This window comes from Gymnoscopelus braueri, assembly GCF_963280865.1.
Source record: "Gymnoscopelus braueri genome assembly, chromosome: 21".
NCBI classification, from domain to species: domain Eukaryota; kingdom Metazoa; phylum Chordata; class Actinopteri; order Myctophiformes; family Myctophidae; genus Gymnoscopelus; species Gymnoscopelus braueri.
Window position 1 is genome coordinate 45,076,306 of NC_137623.1, and position 19,292 is coordinate 45,095,597.

Here is a 19,292-nt window from a genome sequence, read left to right on the forward strand (position 1 = left end):
TACTATCTTGCCTCCTTATAATTAATAATCAGAATGATGTGTCTTTCAGCACCCATGCACTTGGATATATAGATCAATGGTTCTCAACCAGTGGTCCGGGGACCACCAGTGGTCCCTGAGGGGATTCCAGGTGGTCCCCAGCTAAATATATAGTTGGTAACCAAATGGATGGACCCTCATAGATCTTTAACTCTTGAGAGCGTAAAAGTTTTACGCTCTCAAGAGTTACCCTTACGGGTCCATTTGGTTTCATTTTACGCTCTCAAGAGTTTAAGTATTGTTAAACATCTGCATGACATAATTAAATAATTGTTATTTTGTCGTTTATAGTCTGTGTGAATTCTGCCTTCCACTTCAGTTGTAACGATTTGTAAAACATCACATTTATAGTTATGGTTATTAGTTATCGTGCTCAGTGTGAACGGCGCAACGTTTTAATTCAACCAGTCCTTAAAGTGAACTTTCTTTAAAAATCGTAGTCGAATATATATACAGACAGATTTTCTTAAGTTAAAGTCATCATACCACCTTGAATTAAATAACTGTGAATGAATGCTTCATCTTTAAGTTATGAACCCAACTTTCACTTTACATTTTGAGTGGATTGAATGTGAATCTACCCTATTCCTTGGTAACGGAAAGTATACCGATTCTAGCCCTTTAAGTGAAATAACTTGAGTCAACCGACCAGAAAATGGTTGCGCTACGCTCAGAAGCACAAGTATTCAAGTGACATAAAGCTGGTCTTTTTCTCCCCCCCCACACAGTGTAATTCTTTTGATAAGTGGAGAGCCAATGACAGCTCATAATCACAAGCCGACTCACTGCCTCCGAGTCATTCTTGTAAAATCCCATTTCCAGCTGAATCAGCAAATAGGAAAGACCAACATCGGTTCACTCTCCTCTCCCTGTTTTCACTGTGAATGTACACTCATCTAGGACAGCGGCTCTCAAAGTGGGGTCTGAGGCCCAGGGGTCCTTGAGGGGTTCTCCAGCTAAAATCAATTTAACCCTATATATACACACACATCGGCTATTTGAGAATAGCAGACCTACAAGCTTCACAATGTTGATAAGCTTGCAGATCTGCTATCTCAAACAATGTTGAACCAAATTTGAAAAGTTTTGAATGTATTTGAAACCTCGAACACAAACTTGTATGAGAGTCCCTGCCTGGTACAAAGTATTTTCAGATGGGGGTCCGATGTCAAATAAATATTAATGTGGGGGTCCTTGACACCACGGAACTAGGACAGCAGAGAGAGTAATTGGGGTAATTGTACAAGCCTAGTTTCCAAGTTAACTTTTACCCTTTGTTCAAATATTTTGTCGATCACATTTGTGTTATGTAAATAGTAATTTTGACTTTACATTATTAACATTTTGTTTAAGCCCTGAAACTCCCTTTGTCCCCAATGTGGGCAGGATTACTAATTGCTTGAATAATTAAATTAAGATCTACAAGCTTGTAGATGAGCTAATTTAACATTTTTGTATAGGGCTTAAGCTATTCAATAAAATGCATGTACGTTTATGTGTATTTTATATTTACTTGTTTGCTTGTTCATTGTACATTTAAAGTTTAATGTTCTGAAGTTTTATATAAATACTTTGTGTTCTCAAATAGAATCTTTTATAAAATCTAAGTTATTTATTTTTTTCCTTTATACAAAATATTGGTCAAAACAGTGGTCTAAGATTCTATAAAATCTTAGTTAAATTAAGACTAATACACTGCAAAAACTAGACCTAACCTAATCCTAGTAGGGATGCACCAATATATATTGGTCAATATTTGCCTCGTTCACTGCCATCGGCATATCTGCAAATTAAGTTGACATTCACCGATGGCAGTGGCCGATATTTATCTGTCGTTGTGACACATCAATTTTCTGCTGAGATTAGATACATTAACCCAACGTAACAACTTATTTATACATTTGGCTATTCAAAATAGCAGATATACAAGCTCACGTTTTTTCAGAAAACAGTTATAGGATTTAGAAGACATTTGTAGAATCGGAACCTCAGGCCTTAATGGGTTAAGTAATGTTTGATAAAGAAGATGTATTCGTTTCCCTGGCACAAAAGAGGGAATGAGCAACAAAAAAATCAGTATCAGTATCGGCTATCGACACATATCTATCGGCCCTGAAAATCAGTGCATCCCTAAATCCTAGTCCATGTGAACTGATCTGAGGAAGAGAACCAGACATGGCTGTGTCTGATGGCACCTTCCATCCCAGAGGCAACAGTTTCACAACATAACAAGATGTTGGCTCACATTAATACTATTCATCTGAATCTACACTCCCAAACTGCATGGCTAGTGCTGTGCCATTCTGGCCTCTCTTCACTATGCCATTCCAATTAAAGGACTCAATTGACACAAAACAATACTAAAAGGCAAGACTACGACATTCATTTGCGTGATTAGGTTTAGCCCATTTGTCAAACGACCAGACCAAGTACTAAAGAGCGTTAGCACACATTTGGCACATCAAATAAATATAGGATAGAAGCTAATTAAACCAAAACTCTTGCATGTGCCTAAATACAAAAAACAGTCTAGGATGCAAGAATGTTATTAAGTTCACAGAATAAATACAAGTTCCACTCATTGTTAACAATTTGTTGGCATTTGTGGTAACAGTCTAAGTCTATAGTGTTGGTGAGAGGCTATTGAGTGACATATCGGTAATACAAGTGTATGCAGATATACAGTAGTTACGCATGCATAAAGCTGAGACTGGGTTTCTGTAATTTGCCGTTTTAAAAATACTAAAACCCTGCTGCCGTACATTTAAATATTGCTTTAAAGATTCCATGGCAACTAAGGACGCCGCCATGGTTACGAAGGAATGATATCTTCAACTTACTAATTTATTCAACTTCAGCAGTGACACAACTCCTCCACAAATGCAATAATATAAATAGTAGCTTAAAGGAGTAGTTCACCCCCAAAATGACTTTTTTTCTGCTGATTACTCACCCCATGGAGCCTTGAATTCATGGATATTTTTTTGTTTTTGTCGCATTCCTTCCTTTATTATTTGATTATAATAAATGTAGCCCCATTGATTCCAGTAGGAGACACAAATGCATTTGTGTCTCCTACCGGAATCAATGGGGACACATTTATTATAATCAAATTATTGTCTTAGGAATGCCACAAAAACAAAAATAAATCCATGAAATCAAGGCTTCATGGGGTGTGTAATTGATAGAAAATAAGTAATTTTTTGGGTGAACTCCTCCTTTAAGGCCAATTAATTCATACTACGTAACGACAGAAATGCAGTAAATTCAACTGGTAAAAAACAATGTCAATGACACTTGTGTCGAAAACCATATTCAGTTGAAAATTTGGCATTTATATTTTGAAGGTGCTGTAAGTGATGCATTTTAGTTTTTGTTTTAAAGTTCAGTTCAAATGTTGTGCGCAACTTTCTTGCACACAGAGTTCTCATGATTGAATGAAATTGGTATCCTGACCTGCAGATGCATTTTCCGTTCACAAGACCCCAGTTACTGAACACTATATAGCCAGTATTTGAATATAGAGCCATCTTTATACTTTATATATAGAAAATAAATCACTTACAGCGCTTGTCAAAAGAGTCGTGCGAAGAGGAATAAATTGAGCCTTACTTTGTTCAATCTACATTATGTGGGTGCCCTGATATAATGCCATACAAAGGCCACACAACCGAAGCCTACAAAAAAGGCCCAAGACATTGTAACACCTCAGAGATGTGGCACCGTCCATCCACAACGAGACACTACGCAGAACAATGCTATTGAATATAAAAAAAGAAACCAACTCGTAATACTAGATTCATTTATCGTCGAGTATTGAGGTTTTATAATCAAGTATTTCCCGAACTACTTACAGGTTGTGTATTCTGTTAACAGCATTAGTATCTAGATAGGGCTGCTCTGATGGAAAAGAATTGGGCCAGACGCCAAACAACGATTAGAAAAAATAAGAAAAACTTGCCAATATCAATCCGGTGGCCATCTATGAATTAGAGGATTTGGGAAATTTATTTTGGACACTGCATTAAGCGACTAGCACAAGTATTAGCTATTTAAGTGAGCTTTTTTTTGGTTGCTTAAAACAGCATGCAGTGTATCTGTAGCAGCATACAACTTCCAGACTCTACTTAAAGGAGTAGATCACCCAAAAAATGACTTATTTGATGACCGGCGGAGACTCTTTGAGTCTGCTATTGACGGATGACCCGGTCATCAAATTATTGGCTTTGGAATGCGACAAAAACAAAAAAAACTCCATGAATTTAAGGCTTCATGGGGTGTGTAATTGATAGAAAATAAGTCATTTTTTTGGGGTGAACTACTCCTTTAATTAGTTTGATAAGCATAATTCAACCTGCTTCCCAACGAGGTCCCCAAACAGTCTTTCATTTACTACTACTACTGGGCTGCAAAGCAAAAGTTTGACCACATTCAACCTGGCGTCCCTAATTTGGCCATGTCATTATACAGTAGGAGTCGGAGATCATTTTCTTTTAAAACAGTGGAAAACGCAGATCTACAAGCTCAGCAGGCGCCGCAGTGAGATTCGTTCTGACCTTGTAGATCCACCTATTTTTGCAATTTGTTATACTACGAGGTACACCGGGCTAACATAGCCCTGTACTGAAAAACCGAGTTTGGCATCTGGTCAATCAGAGCATCCCTATGTAAGTGCTCCACCCCTCCCCTCCACCCCCACCCCAGGCAAAATGTGAACAGTAAGAGCTACATTTTAATAAATCTACACCTTATTACACAGCATTTGAAACAGCTAGCCACATTCTTTAAAAAAACAAGACAAATCGAGACATCCAAGCTCCTGACTGAACATTCAGCAAACCCAATTAAATCACACCGCAAAAAGCTAAAGATTCAACAAACCTCTCTCCCGACAGCCTTCCTTCACTTTAATTTACACATTTCATCCCAACAAGTCTTTAAATTGTGTGTGTGTGTATATATATATATATATATATATATATATATATATATATATATATATATATATATATATATATATATATATATTATATAATATATACACTGTATATAAAGATTCAAGTGAGTAGAATGGAGACTGAAAACTGTCTCAAGTTGTACCAGCTAGCCAGCCTCTCCGGTCCCATTCCAGAGAGTGAGAAAGAGAGAGAGAGAGCGATAAGGTGACAGAGAGGGACAACATTCTTGGTAATGCCCAATTTATGCTCCGTCACGCAGCAAAAGTAGCCCGACTACAAGGTCACAATGCCATGCAATGTGTAGCTTTGCAGATCTGTTAATTGGTGCACGACACTGTTGTACAGCGCAGTATGAATCACGCTTGAACCCATTCAATCCGGAAATGCATCCGTGTCATTCTAGATTCGAGCTATAATAACCATTATTTTATACTTTCGCCATTCAAAAATAGCAGATCTACAAGCTCATAACGCTACGAGCTTGTAGATCTGCTATTTTTGAAAAATCGTGAAAATTAGTTGATATATATTATTCTTAAAGCAAACATTTGTCTCAAATCCTTGCTTCTTGCTTCTATTTTACAAAATGTTCACTTAAAAAAATATATATTCAACGATTTGCATACATTTTTCAAGATAAAAAAAAGAAATAGCAGATCTACAAGCTCATATGGCGGCACTCGGTGCCGCCATATGAGCTTGTAGATCTGCTATTTTTGAATAGCCAAAGAAATCTAAAATGACAGATGCTTTCCCCGGTGTTAATGGGTACAGTACGTGTCGGTTATCACCGAAATTCTCACAGCATGACACCAACACTGGAAGGGTTTGGGGGACGTTGATGCCCACTGAGGGCACTACCTAACTAATATTATACACGTATGCACTCATGGCATTGTAAGGTGCACCAAATGGCATACAGGTTGATAAGTTATGTACGTGCTATCTCCTTGGCTCCTGTAGCCCCCCTGGATCAGAGGCTTAGAGAGATGAGGTAGCAAGGTTTGGCACAGGGCTTTGATCCCTCTTGACTTCCTCTTTTGCTCTACACTCTCCTCTACAAGAGACAAGCCTCTACTTGGCACCGGCCTCAGCCGTTTTGATCATTATTCTGCTAACCCCCTCCTCCTCCTCCTCGGCTCACGTAGCCAGACGATCAGGAGATCTCTGCTTTCTGATACGTCTGGGGAAATCTAAATTCATTGAATGGGCCTTGGAATGCCGGAGAAAGCCAGCGGTAATAAACCTACCTACGCCCAACTGCTTTGAAAACCCAATTCTGACACCCGTCCCAATATGAAGGTCGGACGGTCCTAAAATCTTTGCGTCAGTATTTTATAAAATTCAGAATGTTTTTTCCAAATAGTTTCAGCCCATTCACTGAATATAGTTCTCAAAGTAGGGTCCCTTGAGAGGGTATCAAAAGGATCTTTACAGGTCTGTAAATTCAGTTCCATTTGTACACTTTCAGTTATGGGGGTTCTTGAAATACAAATTTGAGAACCACCGACATAGATGTCAGACATTATCAGTAGGTTGTGATTCTTTGATCGTATGGCTACGTGAGACTAACCCCCCCAAAATGTGTTTCCTGTCCTGTCTCCTTTCCTCCCTCCCTCTCTGTATCCTCCCATCATCTCTCAGGAGAGGGGAGGGGTGGGGTGGGGTTTAGGGTGGTGGGGAGGGAGGGGAGGGGGGGTCAGAACAGAAGTGTCTGGAAGGTTTTCTAGAACTTGAAGGCGGTCAGACCTGGAGTCGGCTGCTGCTGCTGGGTCAACGTGGCGGCCATGGCGACCGCGGCGGCGTTGGGCACGCCGGTGAAGGGGGCGGGGCCCGTGGTTATGCGCGCCGAGCTCTGCCACTTCCTGTTGGCCGCCCGCTTGGACTCGAACACGTCAGTGGAGTCCTCCAGGAAGGACCGTCGGTAGCTCAGGTACTGATGCTTCAAGATCTGAGCGGAGGAGACGGAGAGACACAAGGATAGAGAAAGAGATATAGAGTCGGGACCAGTGTTGATTTCGTCGACTAAAACTATGGCGAAAAACGTTTGTCGACTTCCTTTTTTCACTGACGAAAACTAAATAGCTACGATGACTAAAAATAAGACTAAATATATTGACATTTTCGTCAAAACTAGACTAAAATGTTAGTGAGGGACAAATGGAGAAGAGATCCAGTAGAAGTAAAAGACAAGTCATTTTATGCTTGGTTGCGCTCGGGCGTTGTGCTCTGAAAATAGCAGATCTACAAGCTCATAACGTGTCGTGCTGAGCCTGCGACACGTTGTGAGCTTGTAGATTGGCCATTTTCAGCATGCAACCAAGTGTAAAATCAGCAATTACGACGCCATCATACATTTTAGTCGACTAAATCAACTGTAGATTTAGTAGACTAAAATCTTATATTTAGTCGACTAAAACAAGACAAAAACTAGACAAAAACTAAAACATTTCAGATGACTAAAATATGACAAACTAAATGGAATTTGATTCCAAAGTCTATGACTAAATCAAAATGTACTGTCAAAATCAACACTGGTCGGGACGATGTATTGGCCATTATTTGCCTTTTTTGAAGACATCGGTATTATGCAGCAGATATGTCCCAATTTTGTACACTTAATTTGGGCATGTCATTAAGTTTTTTTATTAAAGTTCAAAAATAGCGTGTCACGCTGGCCCATGTGAGCTTGTAGATCGGCTATTTTTGAAAGATTTTGAATGGGGCTTAAGTGGTTAAATAAATTAATCGGTGGTCTAGGACTCTGCCAGGATTGCATCGGACACAAAAATCTAGCATTGGCCGACCTCGAAAGAGATAATTAGTAGAGACAGGTCGAGGAGGACTTTTGCACTGAATTGGTTATCTGACAGGTGCTTGTTTGTTCAGGATGTGTGATGGAGACACACAGGGACAGCCTGACAAAATACACGTAGCAGACACTTCACAGTCCTTGACAAAAAAGCTCAGAGACAGAGTTAATTACTGCCTCTGAAGGCCTGTCATGTCACCCGGGTAGAGAAAGAAAGAAACTTCTACAACATACTACTTAGTGAAGTTCAGATTTTTGGCAAAAGAGGACAAATGAAAGACCCATTAGTACATGACTTTGTGTCAAGAGATTTGTTCATTTCCAGGACAGATTTGTGCTCTTATTGCCTGCATCAAATTCACATATTACAGTTGAAGTGGTCGGTTCAAATGGTCAATGTGACTTCTGACTCTTTAATACCCTATTGACCTATTCCTTCAAGCATCTTATTTTCAAGGCCTATTTTCAAAAACAGCAAAAAACGAATCTAGAAACTCAGAAACGTGTCGCATTGCAACACGTTATGAGCTTGTAGATCCGTTAGTTTTGAAAAATGTCACCAAGTTGAAAGTGTTAATACACACGATTTGTTCAGAGTAATAGATAATCAAACGTCCTTAACATTTCACAAACCATATGGATATGTGCCTAATTGCCCTGCACTTATTGGTAAAGCAGTGGTTCCCAACCTTTGGTTGGATCAGGGCCCACTTGAAAGAAGGTGTTTGCGGCCCACCCATCTGACCATTAACATGCGTGTTAAGTGGTCAGATGGGTAGGCCACATCCATTTGAATGATCAAACGAACGATTGTGTTTGGGCTTGGATCAATGAAACTAACGTAATAAACTTTAAGTTCTTATTTATCGGTAAAGGTTTTAAAGTGAAACATAAAAAAATACCATGATTTTATTTGTATTTATATTATGTTATATTATCATAACTTCTCTCTGTCACAGCAGAGGTGGAGATGAGAATCCTACCTTGACATTCTCATGGACCGACTGGAGCTGGGCAGCCTGGGCCACAAATGTCTGGTACAGCTTCTGCATGGCCATGGACAGGTCTGCAGACACGCACAAACACAAGAAAACACACGTTAGGATTGACAAACTGAAGAGAAGTTAACGATTGTATCATCAATGGGGAGTCTGGTGATAGACACTTAAAACGCCAGCATCCATATTGTGCCATACACTACATCCATACACTAGCCAAAATGTTGTTTTGGTGAAGAGATTTGGTGTGGATGGAAAAGGTCTAGAGGGGTTAAGTGGTTCAAGATGAGCGTGTGCTTACCCTGTGGGGTGATGTGAGAGCCATTGCTCTGTGTTGTCAGGTGATTCTCCAGCTCTTCTATCTGCTGCCTGTACTGCTGCAACTGCACCTCAAACTGCTCCACCAGGCAATGGAAATAACTGCACACATACACACACACACAGCATAATGTTCAATGCAATGGTCAAACCTAATACTGTTATATGCTGCATAAAAATAAAATAAAAAACACCAAAATGAACGGTCATCCAACTTTTGTACTTCTTGGATAACATATGAATGCTGTTCAGTAATTTAGTGCTTTATCCTACATTTTGTGTGGGATAAAGGAATTAAGTCACAAGACACCAACTAGGGTCCTAGAAATGTGGTCTGAATTTGCGGTCTGTAAACTGGGGGTCTTTTCGATCTTCTGAAAATATGAATACTGCCCAACCCTAAGTAGGCCTGGAAGTTCTAGTATCTAGTTGCTCTTAACCGATTTAGACCTGGAACACCAATATGTTACTACACCTTTCAATCCGGGAACCCCTTTTGGTGCAGTTGTTGCTGTATACAGTATATAGCAACATTATGTTTTGTAATTTAAAAAAACAAATGCTAGAAAACTTAGGTCAGGATTTAGAAGGCATTTTTAGAATCAGCCTCAGGTGTAAATGAGTGCTGCTCTACTGATTCATGTAAAATGGATCATTTGCCTAATTTCTTCATTTTCAAACTACTGAGTCAATCATCAGTAGGAGAGCACTGATAGTACCGGTCTAGTTAGATTTTCTGGCCATTGCAGGATCTGGCCTGCAAACACCCTACACAGCCAGTGGAGGGCGAAGTAACATGCCTGCAAAAGCAGGTGTGCAGAAAAGCATGAAGCAGGCCTTACTCTGATGGAGCCGTGTTCTCGTGCTGGAGTCCAGGGGGGGTCTTCTGTGTCCGCAGTGCGATGTCAGCATTCTTTAACTCCTGGGAAAGCAATAAATAAAGACATGTGACGGCTTTGGATACGGCCAATGCCGAGTGCGCTCAGCGGGGAGATTAACAGAGAGAGCTCTGTTGTATTGTATGACCTTTTGCTACACCTGGGGCTGCAACTAGCTTATAAAATGACAGCAATAAAATATTAAAGGTAAATACTTAAGTTATCTCTCAAGTTATTGCAAGTCACCTGAACCCCGAAAAATATGTTGATATTGCTTAACTCATTCAGTGCCACTGGACGTCAGAACCCAAGATATGATGATTTGAAGATTTGCTGCTCCATTCACTCTTTGCTTAACTTCTTACTGAAAAAGGCTGTATCTCGGCTCCTAAGCACTTTTTTTTTACAATGAATTTTGGCTGTGGCACTCAGAGCCAAAATTCCATAAATAAGCTGGGCACTGAATGAGTTAATATGCTTACCCAGCAGTAAAACAAAGCGTAGCTTTCCTGGCAGATGATAACCAGCATTCATATTTTGGTCAAGATGTAATAGCACCTAGTGGTATGTACAAGATACATAACTAAACCCATAATTATTTGTATTTTCTGTCGAGCACTTCATAAATTAATCGTTTACGTCCTGCAGCGCACCCCAAGTTTGTGCCATAAGGATGCCGCTATGTTTATGTCCATCTTCAGTATGACCCGTCTCTAGACCGTCACAATTATTACATAATCGTCTAATTACTTGAGATAGTCGCATTTATTTTGTCTTAGTCGTTTTCATGTTGACAAATGTTCATACATAAAAAAAAGCAGAAATAGCTAATCTACAAATCTTACAACACGCCACTTATGAAAGCTTGTGGATCAGCTATTTCCGCTATTTTTACCTTTTTTGTATAAAATTAATAAATGTCAGTAATTTCTTTGTATATTTCAGTTATTTGACAAATCTTCCCTGTGCATTTTTTGATTAAGAAGCCTAAAAGGCTATTTTTATTAATATGTTCCAATGTTCAATGCCAAAAACGATGATTGAGATTGTCAATCATTAGTGTGACAATTAATCGTCAACTTACATTTGTAATTGTGGCCGTCTCTGCACCTGTGTGTATATAATTGTGTATATATTTTTACCTGTGCCGTCTCCAGCTTCAGTTTGTCAATGGCCAGCGCCTGTCGCTGCAGCCCGCTGGCGCTGACGGACAGCAGCTGTTTGAGGCTCTTGATGTCGTCCTGGACTTTTCCCATGGCCTTAGAGGACATCCTGCTGATGTCCTCATGAACCTGCTTCTGCTCCTTCACAAACTTCCTACGGAAAGGAGGAACCAGTGTAGACATTATAGTGATGTTTAATTCCCTGGATTTGATAGGTTTTTACTAGATTATAGTTATTATATTTAGAAAAGCCTCCCGTAGACAGGTGTTGAAAATGCTGCACTTGCACTAGAACACTGAAGCAATGCATCTGGTCTGTCCAATGCCATCGTGATGCCCATGTCAAATAAAATAAACAAACATCTTTCATCAACCACATGGTCATAGTTGTGTGCACATCCCCACACATGCTGGGTCAGTCATTATTTGAGAACGTTTCAAAAACCAGGCCCATCCAACCATTACTCTATATCAGGGGTTCTTAAAACTTTCTTGGCTCAGGGCATTCCTGTAAATACTTTTTATCTACAGCACCCATGACTGACATTGTTACTTTATAACACCTTATATTTATGTCATATTACGATACGGAAATATGTAAATCTTTCCTCCTGAGATACAGGATGTCACGACTCACGAGGAAAACTTGAGAGAATATCGGTTTTCATTATAGGACAGGTTGCAAATAACTTTATGCATCCCTATTCTGGGTGGAACGTTCACCAAAAATAGCAGATCTACAAGCTCGCGATGCGTTGTGAGCTTGCAGATCTGCCATTTTTGGCAAACAGATTTTATGTAGACAGAAAAAGAACGCACCAAGTACAGTGCAACTGAGATCCGTTTTACAAACTATAATGGTTAAACTGAAGAGATATTGATAAATAACAAATATTATCAAAGTATTCTGCGGCACCCCTTGAAGTGGTGCCACGGCACCCACTTTTAGAACCCCTGCTCTCTATATATACACACACACTCACCGGTCACTGTACTGGGCCCACTTGTCAAACTGCAGGTTATTGTAAATTTATTTTCAGTCAATTACGTGCACACACATGATCAAGGTGATCTGCTGCAGTTCAGAATGGGGACGAAAGGTGGTTTAAGTGACTTTGAACGTGGCCTGAACAAGGCAGGATGGATCCTTTCCTTCATGTTGTAGATGCCAAATTCTGACCCTTGTAGATGCCAAATTCTGACCCTGACATCCGAATGTCACAGCAGAAATCGAGACTCATCAGACCAGGCAACATTTTTACAATCTTCTATTGTCTAAGTGTCCTGTTCTTAGCTCATAGGAGTGGCACCCAGTGTGGTCTTCTGCTGCTGTAGCCCATCTGCCTCAAGGCTTGGCATGTTGTGCGTTCAGAGATGCTCTTCTGCATACCTTGGTTGTAACAAGTGGGTATTTGAGTTACTGTTGCCTTTCTGTCAGCTCGAACCAGTCTGGCCAAAGTGGCCATTCTCCTCTGACCTCTGGCATAAAAAAGCCATTTTTGCGCACAGAGCTGCAGTTCACTGGATATATTTTTCTTCTTCACACCATTCATAAACCCTAGAGATGGTTGTGCGAGAGAAACCCAGTAGAATCGCAGATTCTGAAATACTCAGGCGAGCCCGTTTGCAAGCATGCCACATTCAAAGTCACTTAAATCACCTTTCCTACCTATTCTGATGCTCGGTTCAAACTGTAGCAGATCATCTTAACCATGGGCGCATGCCTAACTGCATTGAGTTGCTGATTAGAAATTTGCAGTTGGACAAGTCGTGCCTAACAGTGGGTGTGTATTAACCATTATGTTCAATTTCTGGGGCAAACATTCGCTTCAAATAGCAGATCTACAAGCTCGCAACGTGACGTGTTGTGAGCTTGTAGATGTGCCATTTTCAGCTAAGAGATTTGGTGTAGAGAGAAAAAAGGAGACAAGTTTAGATCCTTGAGGGACCCTGGTCAACAGAAGTAGAAAGGGGTTAAAAGGGCTGACACACGTGAAAGTGTCAAACATGTGCGTCATTAAACTTTGAACATTTGTAACGATGGTAGCCACACTGGAGACGACAACGACTCTATTTTGGAGCGTTAACGCTCGGCACAAACCAGAGAGAGAAGGATAAGAGAGTGGTCTTGTAAAGAAGTGTGCAGCACCACTTATTTTCTTTAAGTTGACTGTTCTCTCCTATGCAACCTGTCCTTGTAAGTAGGTGTGCAAAAGGACTTTATTTACTAAAGTTTGAGGGTGCAAAAATGAAAATATATTGAGTAGCTGAGAGCAGAGAAACTTACTGGAAGTTTTCCACATCCTGACAGATGACTGGAGGCAGGTTCTCGTCTTTCAATGCTTTGCTGTCCCTGAAAAAGAATGGTAACTGTCAATCACAAGTCGCTGAACTGCTGGTAGCTAACAGGCATACACAACCATGATGTGTCTGATGGAAATATGTGAAGATTGTATTATTGTATTATAAAATGTATAGATGTCTGCTTTTACTTTTTTCTACTTTTTGCTTTCTTTCCTATCAGTATTGTTGATTATCATGTTACTATGCTGCTGGAGCAGCTACAATGTCTGAGGAGCCAAACAAAAGTAATTTACTCTTACAGTATGTACCTGTACACAAGATATAACAATGAAGAACATTGAAGACAAGCATGAGAATTGCAGATCCTTTTTTTGTTGTTGCAATTAATTAAAAAGTGTTATCGATTTAGGGTATTTTCACTACTTTGGCACATCACCGTTGTATGACAAATTATATAATTGGGTTGGTTAATCAGACTAATTGATTTAGTAGATCAGTTAGTGGATACATTAGAATTTCTTTGCATTGATTCATTGAGATATATATATATTAAAAGGAAAAGGTTTAACCAAACTCATTATTCAATTAATCGAAAATATTATGTATAGAATAATCGCTTGGAAGATAAATCGATAGTTGCAGCCCTAAATCGAGCCCTGGAAACCTCATATGTCCAAAACTGTTACTTTTCAGGATTAAAATTTAAAAATAGCAGAACTACAAGCTCAAAAGTCTCTTTGCACCACGTTTAAAGCTTGTGGATCTGCTACTTTTGAGTGACGCTGCAGTCTGATCAAGTAGGGTATTAATTTACGAACAAACACAAAAAGTTAAAATATGGAGATAGGAGGTTTCTGCCTGACAGCAACAATATAAACTCTACATCAGAGTAGACATCTTACTGAGGATTGGCTCCCGACGATTTGTCGTTCTTCTGCTGAAGTCCGCTGAAGTCCACCCCGCCGAGGCCCATGCTGGGTGCCGGGGCTACGGGCGCAGCGGCGGAGGTAGCTATCAGAGAACCCAACGTCAACGCCCCTCCACCAAGAGTGTTCTGCATCTGTCCCATCTGTCCCATCTGTCCCATCTGTCCCATACCTGGAACACACAACACACACGGCTATACCTTAGTGACGTTTTTTTATTTTATTTTACAAAGTATTGGTGAAAACATCAAGCAATCGGACCACCAGGGATCATAGTGGACCGTTACAAGGCCTGTAACTGTGAGAGTGTACAAATGGACCCTATAGGAGTACAGTTGGTTCCATGTGTAGAGTTAAATTACCACTGATGATTTTGTAGTATAGATTGTGGTCCCTGAGATAAACAACTGGAATCAAAAAAAGGTAAGCAGCCTTGCTACGTCCCCCAATCCAACCCTGAGTGCCAAGCAGGGAGTCATTGGGTACCATTTTTATAGTCTTTGGTGTGACTTGGCCTGGGATTGAACCCCGACCTCTCAATCTTAGGGCAGCCACTCTAGCCAGAAGTCTGTGGCTTAATGCATAACAAACTGGGGGTCCATTAAATTACAACGTTTGAGAACCACTGCTCTAGAATATGTGTAACGTCCCAAACTCTTCTCCAGTCCCTCCTGGCTCTCAAACTGTAGAATAAACTCCCCATTGCAGTCAGAACAGCAGTCACTCCCAATTTTCAATGTACAGATTATTTTGATAGTATATGCATTCTATGTACTGTATGTGATTACCTTGCTTATTGTAAGGGTGTCTGATAAACGCCAAAATTGTTGTAAAATATTGTGTGTGTGTGTGTGTAAGTGTACCATGTAGAATACACATCTCACCCATTGTGTTGCTGAAGAGGCTCGCGCCCAGCGTCGGGGCTGCGCTGGTGGCCATGCCCGCGAGGCCCAGACTGAAGCTCGGGTTGACGGCTTGTTGCAGCGGGGCCGTGGAGGTCAGCACGGAGCCTAGCGTTAAGCCGGTGGCCGCGGGCGCAGCGGACGTCATGGTGAGGGAGAAAGGCGCAGCCGAAGCGGAAGGCTTGTTGAAAGCCATGTTGAAGCCTGTGGTACCGGCGGCCGAAGCGGCTGGAGCGCCTGAGGGAAAGAGATAGACGAGTGTTATTGATTGTGGACATCCATCATGCACTGATTTTCAATCTTATCCTTCCTTTTGTCATTCATTTCCTAGGCCGGACTCACACAGTCGCGTGAAGTATGCGTCTGCCCCAGGCATACACACCCATTAATCCCCCCCCCCCCCCCCAATGAGTGGGTGTGTATGGGGCGGACGCATGCTTCACTTGACTGTGTTAGTCCGGCCCTAAGAAACCAAAACTTACCCAATGTAAGGCCAGTATTGGGAGCAGCTGCACCTGAAACAGAACATTACAATTTCAAGCAAGGTTTAGGGGTGTAGCAGTTAATCTTGATCTTTTTTTAGCGTTGATTCGTAAAAGAAAATTAAAACAAATATCACATAAAAACATGCTTCTTGCTTATTCAATTAATCTCCCGCCCAAAAAACATTGATAGAGAAATGGCTAATAAAACATTGATAGTTGCACTCTTTAATGCTAAATGTTTGCTTGTGACTTATGTCTAAAATACAGAATACATAGACACTGAAGAGTGTGTGTGTGTGTGTGTGTGTGTGTGTGTGTGTGTGTGTGTGTGTGTGTGTGTGTGTGTGTGTGTGTGTGTGTGTGTGTGTGTGTATTACCAGCTGCAGGCGTATTAAACGAGAAGCCCCCAGCAGGTTTCTGACTGAAGAGACTGCCGCCGAGGCCCATAACCTGGGTGGTGGTGGTATTGGCGGCAGGGTTGGGCACTGCTGCATTGCCCAAAGCACTCCCAAAACTGAAGCCAGCTGTACTTGTAGCAGGTGCACTAAAGTTAAGAGATGACACACAACATCAATGTGTGTTACAAGCTTGCCCTCATTCCAAAAGCACTTGATGAGTACTAGTCTAGTATACCTAAGAAAAAAGGGCTTCGTCGATCTATGATCTTCAGTGAAAAATACTGGGAATATTAACAGCTAGGCTTGGGCTAGCCCCATTACGAACCTCTCCCTCCGCTAAACAGCTCCGAGATGAGGTTCCACTAGGATGTCTACCGGGATCGGTGGAACACCGGCAAAGAGTCCGTGGATTACCTTTTTCGCCACATCGATCGTATCCTGTGGCCATGTTTTCCCATTGTAGCCGAACTGGCACCTGACGTAGGGGTTCTTCCGGGTTGAATGAGAAACATGGCCAGTTGGCCACAGGCCGACTAAATAAGCGATTTAAGCGGTTATTTCGCCCCGGTCTAAAAAGTTAGGGTTCCGGAACATCCTCAAACATCTGTAGAATATGGGGACTAGCATTCGTTTTTGGATACGATGTGGCGAAAAAGGTAATCCACGGACCCTTTGCCGGTGTTCCACCGATTCCGATGTTAGCGGGGAGAGAGGTTCGTAATGGGGCTAGACTTGGGCCGACTTTAAATATGAATTATCATGATACTTCTTCCACTAAAACACCCACTACCCAGCATGGGACCATGTTTGTCATTTACATCTCCATAACAGGGTTCAGTCAGTGTTACTGTGCCCGGAGCTACAGTGCAAGAACTAGCCTTGGATCAAGACTATCATAGATGTATTTAATCAAGTCTGACTTCTAGTGCTGCACGATTAATCGAAAAAAAGATCGTGATCTCGATTCAGACACCTATGCGATCTCGATTTTAAAGTATGACGATTATTTATTTATTTTGCTTAATATTTTTATATTTACAAGAGAATTGTGTGAGAATCGTGATCTCAATTCTTATGGAGGAAAATCGTGATTCACATTTGAGCAAGAATCGTGCAGCCCTACTGACTTCTATGATAGTCCTGACTCCTGATCCAAGGCTATGCAATAACCAAACAGCACTGAATACACAGCAGTAGTACATTTATAATAGGGGCCCACAATCAAAATGCACACATTTCTGACTCATTCCATAGTTTACACTATCATACACAGCATTTGAGCAGCTATTTTAGCAACAGCAATGAAGTGTACACATGTTTATGTACTTATTTTTGTTCCCTTGTATTTCTCCACCTCTCTACTACTACTACTACATATGCTGCAACATTGTCTCAGCTAAACAAAAATAAGTTGTACTCTCAGTACCTCACCTGTACACAAACTTTAAGTCAAGATAAATAAGGTCTAAATAAGGTCAAGCCTAGCCCCCCCCCCCACAAACAAAATATACTGTACATATGTTTGTTTGTTTTCAAACTGTTTATATGATGTTTTGCATAGTAGTGTATATCTGTCTATCATTAAATGTTTCGATGAATTGAGTAAAAAGGGCCCCAATGGAAACAAGCCATAGGTTTTCTTGGGTTTTAAATCCTCTTAGCTGACCTTGTATTGAACTGTACTTTCGTGTGCTTTTTTTGCAAACTGCCAATACATTATTCAATCAATCAATCAGTAGGACACTCATCAAATTATTGGCTTCAAACCCCCCAAAATGTCCATGAATTCAAGGCTTCATGAGGTGTGTAATTGATAGAAAATAATAGGGAGGACAACTAGTTTAAAACCTAGAGCCATGGTTCTCAAAGTGGGGTCCGGGGACCCCCAGGGGTCCTTGAGGGAGTTTCAGGGGGTCCCCAGCTAAATGATGGATTAGGAACCAAATAAGGGTCCAAATGGACCCTAATGGGACCCTCCATTTGTACACTCTCAGAGTTAAATTAACATTTATTTTATAATATAAATTGGGGTCCCAGAGATATAAATGCCATTAAATGGGGGTCCGTGGCCTAATGCATGTCAAACTGGGGGGGGGGGGGGGTCCTTGAAATTAAAATGGTTGAGAATCACTGCTAGAGCCGTAAACATCTTCTTTTGTGGGGGTCCCTGGCATATCTTTTCAAATGGGGGTCTGCGGGCTAATAAGTGTCAATTTGGGGGTCCTTGACATTAAAAAGTTTGAGAACCACTGACCTAGAGAACCTAAAAAAACACCATCCCGTCATGCAGCAACAATGCTCTTGTTAAAACGTTGTGTTCTTTTATTCTTTTATTGACACTGCAGTTAAAGTCAGTTATTATAACTAAACAAAACGGTTCTGTAATCCGTAAGGGTGTTTATAGTTTACCTGCTGGTCGGGGCTCCAAACGCGAACCCACCGCCGGCGGTGGGAGCACCGAGGGTCCCCGGGGCCGCCGTGACCGTCCCGAAGTTAAAGCCGGACATGGTGCTTATCTTCAACTCACCTCACCTTCACCACCAGACCGGCGAACATTCAGGGTTTATCAACCCGGGAGAGAGGCACACAAACCAGGGGGTCTAGCGTTAGCCTAGGCCGGTAGAGAAGCACCCCAGACCCGGGGGCTGGTGTGTTAGCCTAGGCCGCCTAGCTTAGCTTAGCTTAGCTCCGCTAGCCTCGCCTAGCTTAGCGTAGTTAGCTTAGCTTCGCTAGCCTACGCTAGCTTTGAACGGTGCTGCTGAGCGCGCGAGCCGCCAGCCAGCGAGTGACTGATAAGCGGCCAAATACTTTAGGAAATCATCCTCTCAAATGTAACGTAACACTATTTATGTGCAGTCCGACTCACACCAACCCGTGTATTTTCTCAGAGGAATAAACAGTAAAGGAATAGAACGGGTGTTTACTGTCGGACGGTGGCCGTTTTCCTATTCCGCGCTCGTGCAATATAAAAATACACGTTATTTCCTGCTCCTTCAACGGAGCATGCGCCTCAGTGTTGCCAGGTTTTGGGAGAGAAACAAGCAACCAGTTCATTGAAAACAAGCACTTTAAACCTAAATGCAGTGGCTATTTGAAAATAGCAGATCTACA

The 19,292-nt window shown here is 41.3% G+C and overlaps 1 protein-coding gene across 3 annotated transcripts in view; it reads right to left on the reverse strand.

Annotated features, from left to right (window-relative positions):
* Positions 1 to 19,134, reverse strand: part of nup58 (nucleoporin 58) — a 28,662-nt gene extending 9,528 nt beyond the window's left edge. For all 3 annotated transcript variants that reach the window (XM_080417221.1, XM_080417220.1, XM_080417219.1), the window contains exons 1-11: positions 18,591 to 19,134; positions 16,161 to 16,327; positions 15,781 to 15,813; positions 15,281 to 15,535; positions 14,373 to 14,568; positions 13,454 to 13,519; positions 11,146 to 11,320; positions 9,968 to 10,047; positions 9,109 to 9,227; positions 8,793 to 8,875; positions 6,747 to 6,948 (exon numbers count right to left, since the gene is read on the reverse strand). In XM_080417221.1, coding sequence (XP_080273347.1) covers positions 6,747 to 6,948; positions 8,793 to 8,875; positions 9,109 to 9,227; positions 9,968 to 10,047; positions 11,146 to 11,320; positions 13,454 to 13,519; positions 14,373 to 14,568; positions 15,281 to 15,535; positions 15,781 to 15,813; positions 16,161 to 16,327; positions 18,591 to 18,688 — 1,474 coding nt within the window. In that variant the 5' untranslated portion in view covers positions 18,689 to 19,134. The remainder of the gene's footprint in view (positions 1 to 6,746; positions 6,949 to 8,792; positions 8,876 to 9,108; positions 9,228 to 9,967; positions 10,048 to 11,145; positions 11,321 to 13,453; positions 13,520 to 14,372; positions 14,569 to 15,280; positions 15,536 to 15,780; positions 15,814 to 16,160; positions 16,328 to 18,590) is intronic.
* Positions 19,135 to 19,292: the final 158 nt, after the last annotated feature.